Below are 13570 nucleotides of genomic sequence, written 5' to 3'. Positions count from 1 at the left end.
ATGCTTCCAAAGGAGGAGTTTTGCTTGCCTTCAACCATATGGCCGCAGGCAGAGATGACCCGAGCAGGTTGCAGGGCCTGGGGCAAATCAGCCCATGCGGAGTCTTGCCCCTGGGATGCGAGGATGCCGCGGGCGGATTTGGCGGCCCAGGGAAGGGTGGAGGCTGCCCAGCAGCCAGACGTGAAGCTGGCAGGAGCACAGAGTTGCCGCTCCACCCAGCTCCATGGGGCCCCCCAAAGCGCAGGGCTTGCAGCGCCTGATTCACCCCCCTAAGGACAGCCTTGGCTGCAGGAGGGAAGTCTCAGTTTCGAGACTAGCGGGACTACAGCTACGCAGTCCAAGCCCTGTCAGCCACAATACACCTAGCCTGGAGCATATCCTAAGAATACCAGATTAGGGCTCAAATAGCCTAGAGGTGGCTGATTACAGGGATTTTTGGCACAAATCCCTCCACACTCACTGCTGCTTCTATGTATGCCTTTAAATAGGCAGAGGCAAAGATTTTTGGGGTAATCTCTTTTATTCGTTTAAATGCCAAGTCTCCCAATGGTCTTTCTCAGTTACAGCTGCAGGACCACAGGGGAGCCTCCGCTTCAGCCTGCCTGGGGCAGAGAAAACTTAAAAACGTGATCCCTAAGGAGGCAGAAAGCAGGAGACCAACATTAATACGCTGAACTCCTGTTGCTGAAAGGCGGTTGTGGTTTCGTAGCTCCGGGCGAGCGGCAGGAAGCGGCCACAGCACCTGGGCAACCTCCACCCGCCCCACCCCAGATCCTGCCCCTTTCCGGCCTTTCAGCCAATCGTTGGTTGAGAGGCTCAGCCAGAATGTGTTCTCCATGACGATTGGTGGGCAGTGGCCAGTTGTTGGAGGATGACTGGCTGATAGCAGAGTGGGGCTGGGCGTTGATTGGCTGTTGGCAAAACCCACCGGTGGGTGCGGATTGGCCGGTGCCCGGCCCCGCAGCGCATTGTGCGCTCGGGTGCCGGCGGCGCCGGGCGGGAGCGCGGTTGGTTTCGTGCCGCCTTGCCTCGTCATGTTGTGCGGCGCGCCGGGCCTGCTGGGCGCCCTCACGGCGCTGCTGGGCGCGCTGCTGGCGCTGACCCGGAGCCCGGCGCTGTCCTGCCTGGTGCCGGCCGGGCTCTACCTGGCGCTGCGGCTCTTCAGCCTGGAGCCGGCGCCGCTGCCGCGGGCCCAGCACGTCTTGCAGCCGCGCGGCGCCGCCGCCCGCATCGCCCACCGCGGCGGCAGCCACGACGCGCCCGAGAACACGCTGGCGGCCATCAGACAGGTCCGGGCCGGGGCCTCCCTGCGGGCAAGGCAGCGCTGCGCCCCCTCCTGCCCCGGGCCTCGCAGCCCCCGCCCGGCCTGGGCCCTTGCTCTCCCCGCTGAGCTGGGCCGGGCATGCTGCACGCCTGGTCGGAGAGAGGGGGAGTCGGCTGCACCCAAGGGCTGCTTTGCTGGGGGGGGGCAAGATGTGCTTTGTTTGCACCACCACTGGCCCCCTTTGTTTGCACAGCTGCCGGGACCAGGCTGCCTACGTGGGTGCTGACACCCAGGGGAGACGGGGCCGGGGGAAGAGCTGGGCTGCAGTATGTTGCCCAGTCCTGGCATCCAGGCGTGTCCACAGCTCGCTGTGCCGGCTGCTTCCCCTTCTTAAAAAGGCACAAGCCCACGGTTGCCTGGAGCCAAGCAGAAGCGGGGAATTAAGGGTGCGATAAACAAGGAAAGCACTGCAAAGGTGTACAAATGGGAGTGATTAGCGCGGGCTCATCAGCAAACCCCACCGGAGGGATTGAGAGAGCTGCTAAAACTGATGGAGACATCAGGGTAGCTGGGGATTTGCCAGGCATGCCTCTGTGAATTGTTAACGGTAAATATATCAGTCCTCATTGCCCAAAGTGATCTGGGGAACGCTGGGTACCCAGCAGAATGCATTTGGAAACCGCAGGGAAGAAGCTGTTTACGTGTCTCTTCTTTAATGTTCAGCTACTTGGGACCTGAGAAATGTAAAAGGCCTTCTGAAAAAGTCAGCAGCCTAGCACTCTTTTTACTGGGAGTTCTTCCTGACTGAGGTCCCGGTCTTGAAAAGACACTTAGCGTTTGACTACTGAAAGGTGAAGGCTGTAGAAAAGGCATGTCTGTGAGGATGGAGGGATGAAGGTGAAGAGAGCAAGACAGAATGGATAATCCAGAGTAGGGGTTGTCAACCAGGGGTACATATATACTGGGTGTACTTGAGAAGGCCCTAGGGGGTATGAACAGGCAGGAGGAGGCAGAGCGCTGCCATGCACCATCACACATGGGTGCTGTCTGCCTGGCTAGACATGGTGGGGAGCTTGCATGCGCTGGCTGCCACCACGGTGCATTCGGGTACACACCTCCACCCCTCACCCCCTCTGTGTCTGGCCGCAAAACATTCAAAACCCCTGATCCAGAGTAACACACATTCCTCTTCTGCTTTAAAAAGTTTAGTCCCACATTGACTTAGCCTTGTTTTTCTCTCTCTCTGTTCATTCCCTAACACATACCCCTAAAGGAGTAAGCTCCCTCCAAAGCACAATCCACAACCACTTTTCTCCTTTGTGAAGCAGAGGGTGATGGTGCTATCACCCTACTTTTCCATTGATTAGAGGAGTTGCCTATGATGTGGGAGTACTGGGTGTGAAGTCTTAACTTGGACAATTTCAAACCAACATTTATTACCTCCCAGGAGAGTCCTGTCACCATCTAGCTGTTGGTTTTTCAGGAGTGGAAACCCCTCTACTGCAGCTTTGCAAAAGAGAAATCAAGATTAATTGGGCCAGAAACAGGCACCGTGATGCTGGCCTAGTAATTGGGGCGCTTGGTAGAGAGGAGGGAGATCTGTGTTTCAGTTCCTGTTCCCAGGGTTGTTTATGCATTTTATCAATAACCAACCTTTATACCATATCCAGGTCATTAGGAGAGGAATGACAATATTGTTGTTTTAGCAGATATGGAGTTGAGATCTCTCCTTCCACAGGACTTTGGCACAGAGATGTACCATCTGGGATATAGAGCATATTCCCATAATTATTCTATAAAGATCTTGAATAAAGCACACTGTGCTGCATAGACTGACATTTCTTACCAACGAAACGAGCAGCAGCTTGGCACCTGTCCTAGAAGAGAAGTCAGTGAATGATGCCCCATGAGCCCAAGGCCTGTGGGGGCATCACCCATACAACAGCTGGCAGCAAAGAGAAACTGCCTTGGTGGTACTGTGGGGCAGAGCCGTGACTGCGGTTTTGCCTACGGCAGCGCAAACCAAAATGAAAGTGATCCATGGTCGGAGCTAAGCTGTAGTAAAACAGCCCAAATGTTGCCACCCTCTGCACTGGAATGCAAAGTATGTGTTGAGGAACATTCCTGTTCATAAAGTTTTGTCTTTTTATTTTTTTAAGGCAGCTGAGAATGGAGCAACAGGTGTGGAGCTGGACCTTGAATTCACTGCAGATGGTGTTCCCATTCTAATGCATGACGACACAGTGGAAAGGACAACCAATGGGTCTGGAAGTTTACGTGACTTGACATTTGATGAAATTAGGAGACTTAATCCAGCTGCAAAACACAGACTATGGTAAGCAATCAGCAGTAGTCCAATACCTATACTCACTTCTGAAACTATCATTTCTATGGCACCAAAGGCACCCATCATGAATTCCATCTTAACTTTGGCATGAGGGCATCAGTGACTCAAACTCTTTGAAACTTCAAGATTGTGGGACCCATAGGACCTGGCCTATTGTTATATATTAGTGGTTCACTAGGATCTTTCTCTTTGCCCAGTCTTGGAGTGGGAGGGCTAACCTTTATGAAACCTTGGCCAAACCTTCCTTAGGGCAGAATTTGATCTACAAAATATTAATATGGTGGGAATAATACTGTTTAGGTTTTTTTTCAAAACTTGGTGGAATAAATATTTCTAAAATGAATTTTATTCACAGAAATCTCCTGTTTGGCTGAACATTTTTGAATGATCATATATACGGGCATCCCTCACCGTTTGTGGGGGTACGTTCTTGAGATCCCTGCGAATGGCAAAATCCATGAATATGGCACTGCGTTCATGAACGTCATGAATGCAGTGCCCCCAGCAGCTGGGGTGGGGGGCATGGCTGCGCTGGTGGCGGCAGGGATACAGCTGCGCTGGTGGAGGCGGCGGGAGCCCGGCGGCAAGCACGGAGCTCCCGAGGAGCTCCTGTAAGTGTATTTAAGATATTTGTGCAAGTTGGAGGGGGAAATGTGTATTCAAGATGTGGGTTCAGCATTCGCAAATATTTGAAACCGCGAGTAGCAAGGGTTTCCTGTACAGTATTTTGTTTGAAGGGTGGGAAGGTTTCACTTTGTAGAGCATAATATTATGAAGCCTGAATGAAACTACCTTGAGTTCTAAGAGAACAGGCCCTCCTTGTTAAAGGCATCCCTACAATATATTTGTAAAATACTATTTTTGATCTTCCTAGAAGATTTTTGTGAATAAAACTTGTCATATATCACTGCGAACATATTCATTATTAAAAAGAGTGCTCTATTAACTTATACTTCCAGGTGTTTTGATTTAAGGTTTTTTGGGGGGCATTCTTGTTTTTTTGGAGTTCTGCTTGATTTGGTGCATTCCACTGAACTATTTTCAACTCTAATGTAGGAGAGATTTCCGGGGTGAAAAAATCCCCACACTGAAAGAAGCTGTTATGGAGTGTCTGCAGCATAACCTCGTTATCTACTTTGATGTCAAGGGCCATGCAAATCAGGTATCACTCACAGCTCAATATACTATAAGCTCCTCACTCACCTTTTGCATTGGTATGTTAATATTGGTCTGATTGGTCTGCAGTATGAATGAAATGGGACATCCTTTGCAGATTGCTAGGTTGGGTTTTAAAAAAACTGTACAGGTTCTGTAATATTGCAACCATACACAAAATCTGAGCAAGTGAATAACAGAGATCCCTGCCTCTGCTGGGGGAGGGGAAAAATTGTCTCATCTCTGACTTCCAAATGGGAATGGATCCTTCCTGTTTTCTGTCTATGGTTTGTACTATGACACAAAATACATTTGATAAATAATGCCTTGTTTGACAATAAGTATAGAGTTTTTTTGTTATGTAACTCGGAGAAGGGGTTGGGGCTGTATGCTACAACAAGGATCAGGCCTCTTGAGGCTCCCCTGCCCTCTGCCCTTAGCACACCAACATCTTAACACATTCAGTTTGCAGTTGTTTTGGGCACTGTGCCCAAAAACACTGCTGATCCCTGAGCTAGACTGTTCTCAGTGGTGGCAGATGAGAGAACAAGAAACAATTGAATCTATTGGCACCAAGGGAAGTTTAGGTTAGATGTTAGGAAAAACTTTTACAAGGAGGGTTGTAAAGCACTGGAACAAGCTACCCAGAGAAGCTGTGTAATCTCCATCCTTGGAGGTTTGTAAAACCCGGATTGACAAAGCCCTGGCTGGGATGATCTAGTTGGGGATGGTCCTGCTTTGACCTCCTGAGGCCTCTTCCAACCCTAAATTTCTATGATTCTGTAAGGAAGTATCTGCGTCTTACTGCTGTGAACAAAGTTAAGTGCTACTTTCCTTCTTCGCCTTTCCAGTACCATCTCCCATGTGCTAGCAAATGGCATTTTTAAGTGGGAAGCTAGCAAATGGCATTTTTAAATGGGAATTTTTGTATCATATGAACTCTCTAAAATTTGCCTTTGACCACAGTGTAAGTTCTGTCTACATATCTTTTATTTATAGGCAGTCAGTGCCCTAAAACTCCTCTACCTGGAATATCCTCGTTTGTACAACAGCAGTATCGTCTGTTCTTTCATGCCAGATGTTGTCTATAAGGTAAAGTCTCCTAAAGAGTAATTTTGGAGTTTTTTAGTTCTATAGATACTTCAAGTTATCACTGTTACCATCAGTATAGTCTGATGGAGACAGGTAACTCCAGAGTGCTTTCAGAGTATTTTTACTGTCTCGCTTATTTTTAAATAAATAAGAACATGCCTAAAAGCAGTTGTCAAAACAAGGATAAAGGCAGTGTGTTGTCAGGCCTCATATATCCCCCCACACCTGTTCTACCTCCCACGGATCCTCCCATGAAGTTCGATATGCACACTGTGAATCACAAATAATGCCCTCCATCAGAAAAAAATACACTGAAGGAGGTTCACTAGCTTAAAATTGGCATGTAGTCATCAAGCTACAAGATATAGAATACATTCACAGCATTGTTTCTAATTTCCATTGTCAACTTTGCACCTTAAAATAAGAGGAGGATTTATTTCATTAAAAACATTACATTACCTGGGGAGAGCAATCCAACACAAGCAATTAGTATAAGCAGCTTTCAAATAGAGTCAGTGAAGGAGTTGGAGAAGAAGAGAACTCTAGTAGAAATGTATATTCAAAGTACTGCCACTCATTGTTATGTCTCAAAATGTTTCCCTTTGAAATCCAACTAATCTAAAACATAACTTTGGCATTTTGGTGTCATGATAAGTGTTGTACTGTTCTCACCTTGCTCTTCCAGATGAGGCAAGCGGATGGAAATGTCCTAACAGCGCTAACCCATCGGCCATGGAGCCTTAGTCATTTTGGAGATGGGAAGCCTCGTTTCAACAGCTTTTGGAAGCACTACTGGTATATGATGATGGATGTCATTCTGGACTGGAGCCTGCACAATTTCTTGTGGCACCTGTGTGGGGTTTCAGCTTTCCTCATGCAGAAAAATTACATTTCTCAGTAAGCGTTTGTATGTTTTTTCTGGAAGCAGTATCATTTTAAAACTATGAAGGAAGAGGCCAAGTGATTCCCATGAACTGGAATGCTATGCACTCAACAAGAATTTCTAGTGATGTTAAATGCTGTTTTAAAACATTAAAAATATATTTAACATTGAACTAAAAAATATTTCTGCCTCAGTCCTCCCAATTCATATTTTTATCCCAGTGTTTCCACCTTCCATTATTAGTATTAGAGGGAAAAAATGGTTATTGCCTACCTTTAAGGTTATGGCTGCCAGGCTCTGGCATGGGCTCTCAAGGGAGGTGGTGCTCTCCCCAACCTTGGAGGTCTTCAAGAGGAGGTTGGATAGCTACCTGGCTGGGGTATTATGATCCCAGCACTCATTTCTGCCTAGGGCAGGGGGTCGGACTTGATGATCTGTTCAGGTCCCTTCTGACCCTAGAAACTATCAGTTGTTTAAAGATGATATGCTGTTGTTCTGAAAAGTGTCTATAAAAAAGGAAAAATCTTTGTTTTTTCCTGTGTGGTGCCAGTCTCTATTCCCCTTTATTGAATCTTTACTGATGCTTTTTTTCTTTACAGAGAATATGTGAAGCAGTGGTCTTCTAAAGGAGTGCAAGTGGTTGCCTGGACAGTGAACACATTTGCAGAAAAAATGTACTATGAGACTGTCCTTGAAGTCAGCTACATTACAGACAGCCTGCTGGAGGACTGTGATCCCCACTACTAAGCTTAGGCCTGATGGGACACTTCCATGGATTTAAATATCCTTCTTGTTCAGGCAGATCTGAGTTCAACACCAAAGGCTCCACATCTGCAAATGAGACTAAACAACCTGAGGTGTTCTGCTTGTGTCATATGAATAGAACTTGACTCACAACCAACCCCTCTCAGTGTCACTATGCTGGCAAAGTCTGAGCTGCAATCATTGTAAGTCCAAGGGCAAATGATTCTGCTTTGTAATCAGAGGCATCTGTAGTGTAGTCTGCAGGGATCAACTGATTTCACAAATTAGCACGTGGATGGCTCACACTTTTTATAATCAAACTATTCCTTTTATTGGTTTATATCTTGGTATTAAATCATGGCAGCAGCTTTCTGAAGGCCTAATTTAAAACTGAATATTAGTGGTTCTGGTACATTAAGCAATCTGTTCCTTATCTATGTGATGGTTTGGGGACCTCTTAAAAGCATACACGCTTATCCTTATATTGCAGCTGACAATAGTGCCATCACTGTTTGAGGCTGAATATACTTCACTCCTACAGGATGGATAGGATGACTGTGTTGCAGTGTCTCTGCTCGTTGCAAACAATATGCTAAAACTTTGATACATGATGGGCAAATTTGAGTACCTCTTTAGCATTCAGTCCTAAGTCTGATGTATTTTTAAAGGTTGATAAAGGATAGAGAGGTGCTTCCTTCTTGTGATCTATACCAGAATCATTTTTAAATACAATGCTGCTTTCAAGTTGTTAGCCATAGGCCAAGTTGTGGCTGAAATGCCTTCTTGATGTTTGCTGCTAAATTGTTTGCACAGTTGAAGGGCTTTAAAGGGGTGTAAGGATCCTGTTAGTTAAAGTTTATCTTTAAATCAAAGGGGTCTGAATGTGTAAACAAGGCTCAGAGCTAGTGCATACTATACCTGCTGCGGGTATGGATAGTTAAACTGCTTAAATCGAATGATGGACTTGCTGCAGGTTGGCGGAATCTGCCCTCTTTCCTGCAGCAAAAGTGGAAGTTAAACTTAGGCAGATTACGCCAAAACAAAACAGCGTTAATTTAGTATGGCTTACCTCTGCTTACTATGGGATGGGAGCAGACACACCAATTACAATAGATCAGCTGATGCACACTCGCAAACAGCAAGTCTTATCCTTCCTCCTCACAGCCTATATGTATATGCTATTAGAACAATTCCTCTGTTACCAGGAAAGGAAACATGAAAGTGGTCCTTATCAATCAAGGTCTACATTGCCCCCATTATGAATAGGGGTCTGCTTAAATTCAAAGTTTTCATGGAAACCACGAAAAATGGCATTGTCCACAGTCACCAGGAAATACTGCGTTGGCTGCAATTTCCCTGGAAAATCAGCCTAACCCCCTCCATTGTATTATATAATACACTATTTTAGAATGTCCCAATGCTTACTGCAATACAAAGACAGCTCAACAATCACTGCTCCCTTAGAGCACATGATTAGGAGTTACTGTCTGCTAATGATGTAGACTAAGTGAAGGTGCCAGTCAGTGAACAAATAATGCCTCTTTGTCAATCAGCAGTGACAGGCAGGGCAGCTGAAATCAGCTCTTCATGCCATGACTTGGGCACAAAATTGCTTTGTCCTGTCACAAGTTGAGTAGACCCCTAATTATGAATACCACTGACTTGCCATCAGCAGATACAGCTCTACTGTGGATGGAATCAGTAGTTAGAGAGCATCAAACAGCAGAGGTGTAGCAGGAAACTCATATGGTGCTACTTTTAACATAATCAGTTTTAAAAGAGAGATAAACAGGGAAATGATCCAAGTCTCATTACTCACATCCAGAACAGCTTCATTTGAAAAGTAGAGAAGTTTAAAACAACTTGGTTACCAGCTACTGGAGGTGACCACTGAGATGTAGCCTAACAAGGTATCAGACCAGGGGTGTCAAACTCACCTGGCCCCCCAAGCCAAATCCAGACTGCAGGGCTCCTTGCAGGCCAGATCCAGACACAGCAGCAGGGCTAGCAGTGTCAGGGAGTCAGAGGGTTAACATAGTCATTGCTGACTCTACCTCAAATTCTCAATTTCCCTAGAAGCCCTGCAGGCCAAACAAAACTGCTGCCTTAGACAGCTGCATGTGCTCCAAGAGCAAGGATGACCACACTTTAGCATGCAACTAGTTCCTAGTGAGTAGTGATGGTAACTCCACCATTCTTTATCTTTGGCCCCAGACAATATGGCTCAATGACTAGTCACTTTAATGATCTATTCTACCCTTCTAGACTAAGCAGACTTCTGACTACATAGGTCAACCTATTTTTGGCATGTGTGCCACAAACTAGCTCCATATTCTCCCCAAGTGCCACTTCAATCCCTTTCTACTACCTGAACAGCTACTCTGCTTTCTGCTCCCTGCTTCATACCCCATGTTCCCTGTCCAATCTGCTGCCCTGCTTACTGCTCCCTGACATCTCTGTCACTGCACTGCTTTTCCCCTCCCTGAACTGTCATGTGCCACACAAAGGCTGCCTGTGCCCCTTGTGACATATGGCCACCCCTGATGTAAATTATGTTTGATACTTATGTGCTACAGTTCAGTGACAAAAGTGCAATAAAACACATTGTTTTCTGTATTAGCAGAGGGTTACTTGATGCAGCTAACTAATGATGAAAATCTACATCCATAAGTTAGGGAGAGTCTGTACAAGGTACCTTGTATCAGTAATATTTGTTCATACAGCTTCTTCAGAGTGACTTGACTGTTGTGATAGCTCACGCTGTATGCTGCTATCAGAAGGTAACTGAAGGAAGAATAGGTGCATGTGGGCAGCACAACATCAGATAACAAAATTCCATACTACATTTTGTCACTGCCCTGGGAAGCTGAGATGATAAAGTACAGCCTGTTTGTTACAAGTTCAGTTGCATGGAGAGAGTCCATTTTCAATAAATCTTTTTTTTTTCTAAACTAATAGTTTTTCCTATTGTGTTTTCCTGCAAAAAGTCTGCATAAAACATCACTCACTCATGCATAGAGTAGAAAGCTGCTCCTATAGTAATTAGGCTAGTGACTTCTCTTCTAATAGATTCTCTTGTAACACTTTACCAGTTACTGCAAGACTGAGAACATGGAAGATGGACTACTTATATCCAATTATAAGGTAATATTTGGCAGAGGGAATCTTTTTATGGTAGCCATTTTTGCACTCTGTCCTAATTGATTCCTTGAACTGACTGACACTAAGTGGTAGCAGGCTTAGCTTCCTTTTCCTTCAGAAATACAAACACTTGCAAAGTAAATGCAGTTTGCCATTCAATTAACTGCCTAAGACTTTGAGCACTAAAAAAAGGCACTCTGTCTCTGCAGTTACAGGGGTGGGTAGAATTCTTTTGCTTCTAGCAGGTGCAGCTCAAGAAAGGATTTTTTACTCTTTTTAGCAATCCATTGAATTTAAGAAGCTAAAACAAGCATTCTTGGACTACGCACATTTAACAAGAAAGCAAAATAGGAGGGCTGTCAAATGATTTAAAAAATTGATTGCGCTTAGTTGCTTGATTAAAAAAACAGTTGCAATTAATCACAATTTTAATTGCACAGCTAAAAACTCAAAATTATGCAAAATTAAACAGGTACTTTGTATAGTTGGGGTGTGGGCGGGGGGTTTGGAGCCTGTGGAGCGGGGTCCCTACATACCCTGGCAGCATACAGGCATTGTGAGTTAGGAGAGAGAGGCAGCAGCAGGGCTAGGAGAGCTGTGGCTTGAGAGAGAGGGGCAGGGCACAGGCATATCACTAGCTCTCCCCCAGTGTCCTCTTTTTTGAAATTGGGAATATGGTAACCGTACAGGAATGCAACCTAGCAGTGTGTAGAGAAGAGCCCAACAGGTAAGTCTGTGGAGGATAGTGGGTGGGAGGGGGAGATTGAGGCTCCCAAGGTGAGTGAGTCAGGCAGGTGCAGGTTGGACTGAATGGGGCCCTGGGGCTTGGGCAGGTCATGGGACAGAGCTGTGGGTGACTTGTCCAAGGCTGCAGCAGGGCATGGCTCCCCACTACTGTGCACACCCCTGGGGGAGCCATGGGGGACATGTGCCTCCTGGTTGTGTGTGTGGAGTGGAGCAGGGCTGCTGTAGGGCACTGGGGCTCTGCCCTCGGAACTGTGCGCTGACTGCATCACATATCCCCGTCTGCCTGGCAGCAGGAGGCACAAAATGGCATCATGCAACTCCTGGGGCAAAGGCAGCAGGGTGCAGAGCTGTGGCCTGCCTCCACTACACACAAATCCAGGGGGCACAAACTGCAAATCACTACAAACATTTGCAAGCAAACAGTTTTTTGCAGGACTAAAGGGGGAGTAGGGGCTGCTGTAACCCAAGGCAAGGGGACATGTCTGCAGCAGGTAATTCCCCAACACAGCTAAAAGTTTGCTATAAAATCCAGTGTTATAGGCAGGCTTCCAAGTGCCAGTCTTGCCAATAGAATTTTAACCTCGAATGCTGCCAGCTGCAGAAGTTCATTTGAAATAAGGTGGGAGGCCTAGGTAAAGGGAAAACTACAACACTGGCTTGCTGTATAGCTGGGCAGTCTCCCACGTGGACTATAGGGGCTTCTTTCAAATGTTTCTTGGCCACATGACAGCCAACCTGCCTTTTAAACCATCAACCTTTCCCAGTTCAGTATTGCAGGAATAGGCCATAGATCCTCCAAAGACTGTAGTCTTGCTTGTGTAAATCTTACCTTGTCTTTCTCACAAATTCAGCTGTTGCTTCTGTCTCTACTCTAGACTGTAAGCTCCTTGTGGCAGGAATATGTCTTCCTTCTAGTCTACCACTTATGCTGCTGCTGAGTGGTAGTTTAAATTGTCACACAGGAAGAAAGCAAAAAATCTTAAGCAAAGGAAATATGAAATGATAGTGATGACAGCAGTAGCAGCCCAATGCCAGGGTCTATTCTTAAATGAGGGAAACCACATGAAAAGCTGAAGCATGAAAGGAGTAATTAAAAAAAAATGTCTAGGAATGAAAAACGAAAGTTTAAATGAACCGACAGCGGACATCATAGCCAAGCGGTGGCTTTGCAAACGAGTGTCAGCTGCTGCAATAGAAACAGTAATTCACCAAGCACTGCAAACCCACAGAAACAAGAGTCATTACATTAACAATTTCCAAAGTATCCAACAATCATGACCCTTTATTTACCTTTTATGTTATCTTGATGTGGACCAGAGCTGGGGGTCCCACATACACGAGGCAAAAGGATTACTGTGGCAGTTGAGCAAGCAAAGTCACAGTAAAGAACAGCTTTTAATCAAAATTTTTACCCTGAAGTTTTGTTTTAAGATGGCTAAACTCTCCATCAAAAACAGTTCCACAGAGCAAGCTCCTTACTTTAAGAGAACTGCTGAAGAGAGACTTTAGAGCGGAGTCATTTTTACATTCAGTTCTGGCTCACAGGTCACTTTAATAGCCACTTAAATAAATAAAAACCTGCTTATTTGATCAATACTTCATTTTTGTTCCTTTAAATCAGGTCAGAGTAGCCTGAACAAAGCAAGTCAGCTATACAAATACCATTGAGCTTCACACTATTGTACTGTGCATTTGCTCTCAGGCACAAGTTACATGGATACAATAAATATTTCCTCCCCACCTGCTCATTCTGCATACTTCAGCAAAGATTTAAACAGCAGGTGCTAGGGAAAGAGCTGCTATTATTGATATTTCTTTTATTTTTGTTAAAACTGTACAGTATATTTACTATGAAATTACAGAATTAAACCAAAACTGACACAGTACATTTTGTGATGGAATGCCCTTGTTTTAATGTTTTTTCATTTATTTATAATTGCTGCTATTAGGACTTTCAGTTATAGGTGCAAAATACTGAGGTCTTTGTTGGCAACTAATGTGCATCACTGGTTTTTGTAGTTCATGATGTAAAATCCTCTTCATCCTCGTTTTCCATTTCCCATTCAGCCTGTTGTCTGGCCCTCATAGCTAGTGCCAAGGCTTCAGAAACTCCTGGTTTTGTGCTTGGCTGCTGTCGCTCTGGATCTCCTTTAAGCACAATGAAGAAACATTGACTTTTGTGGGTGCCTGTACAATA

The 13570-nt window shown here is 45.5% G+C and overlaps 2 protein-coding genes across 5 annotated transcripts in view; one reads left to right on the top strand and one right to left on the bottom strand.

Moving 5' to 3' along the window:
• The first annotated feature begins 936 nt into the window (after positions 1-936).
• GDE1 (glycerophosphodiester phosphodiesterase 1) lies at positions 937-10440 on the top strand. 2 transcript variants are annotated; one of them, XM_090023094.1, is made up of 6 exons: positions 937-1289; positions 3424-3599; positions 4668-4773; positions 5766-5858; positions 6544-6755; positions 7341-10440. In XM_090023094.1, exons 1-6 carry the CDS (start codon positions 1035-1037, stop codon positions 7486-7488), a joined length of 990 nt encoding a protein of 329 aa, XP_089879220.1. In that variant the 5' UTR covers positions 937-1034; the 3' UTR covers positions 7489-10440. The 2 variants fall into 2 exon arrangements, with proteins under 2 accessions (XP_089879220.1, XP_089879221.1); XM_090023095.1 differs by having other exon boundaries at positions 1156-1289; positions 3428-3599.
• Positions 10441-10585: 145 nt separating this feature from the next.
• TMC5 (transmembrane channel like 5) overlaps positions 10586-13570 on the bottom strand; it is a 40482-nt gene continuing 37497 nt past the window's right edge. For 2 of the 3 annotated variants that reach the window (XM_090023091.1, XM_090023092.1), the window contains exon 23: positions 10586-13521. In XM_090023091.1, coding sequence (XP_089879217.1) covers positions 13394-13521 — 128 coding nt within the window. In that variant the 3' untranslated portion in view covers positions 10586-13393. The remainder of the gene's footprint in view (positions 13522-13570) is intronic. The other variant, XR_016438621.1, reaches the window with a different exon arrangement.

Source organism: Crocodylus siamensis, chromosome 12 (genome assembly GCF_052110815.1).
Source record: "Crocodylus siamensis isolate JL-2025a chromosome 12, ASM5211081v1, whole genome shotgun sequence".
NCBI lineage: Eukaryota > Metazoa > Chordata > Crocodylia > Crocodylidae > Crocodylus > Crocodylus siamensis.
Note: the sequence above shows the minus strand (reverse complement) of the source record. Positions and strands in the feature narration are given on the sequence as shown.

Bases quoted from the DNA above. Each gene is read 5' to 3' on its own strand.
- GDE1 (XM_090023094.1), top strand. From the start codon at position 1,035: ATGTTGTGCGGCGCGCCGGGCCTGCTGGGCGCCCTCACGGCGCTGCTG. The intron at 5,859-6,543 runs GTAAAGTCTCCT...TTGCTCTTCCAG, and splicing joins TGCCAGATGTTGTCTATAAG to ATGAGGCAAGCGGATGGAAA. The intron at 6,756-7,340 runs GTAAGCGTTTGT...TTTTCTTTACAG, and splicing joins CAGAAAAATTACATTTCTCA to AGAATATGTGAAGCAGTGGT.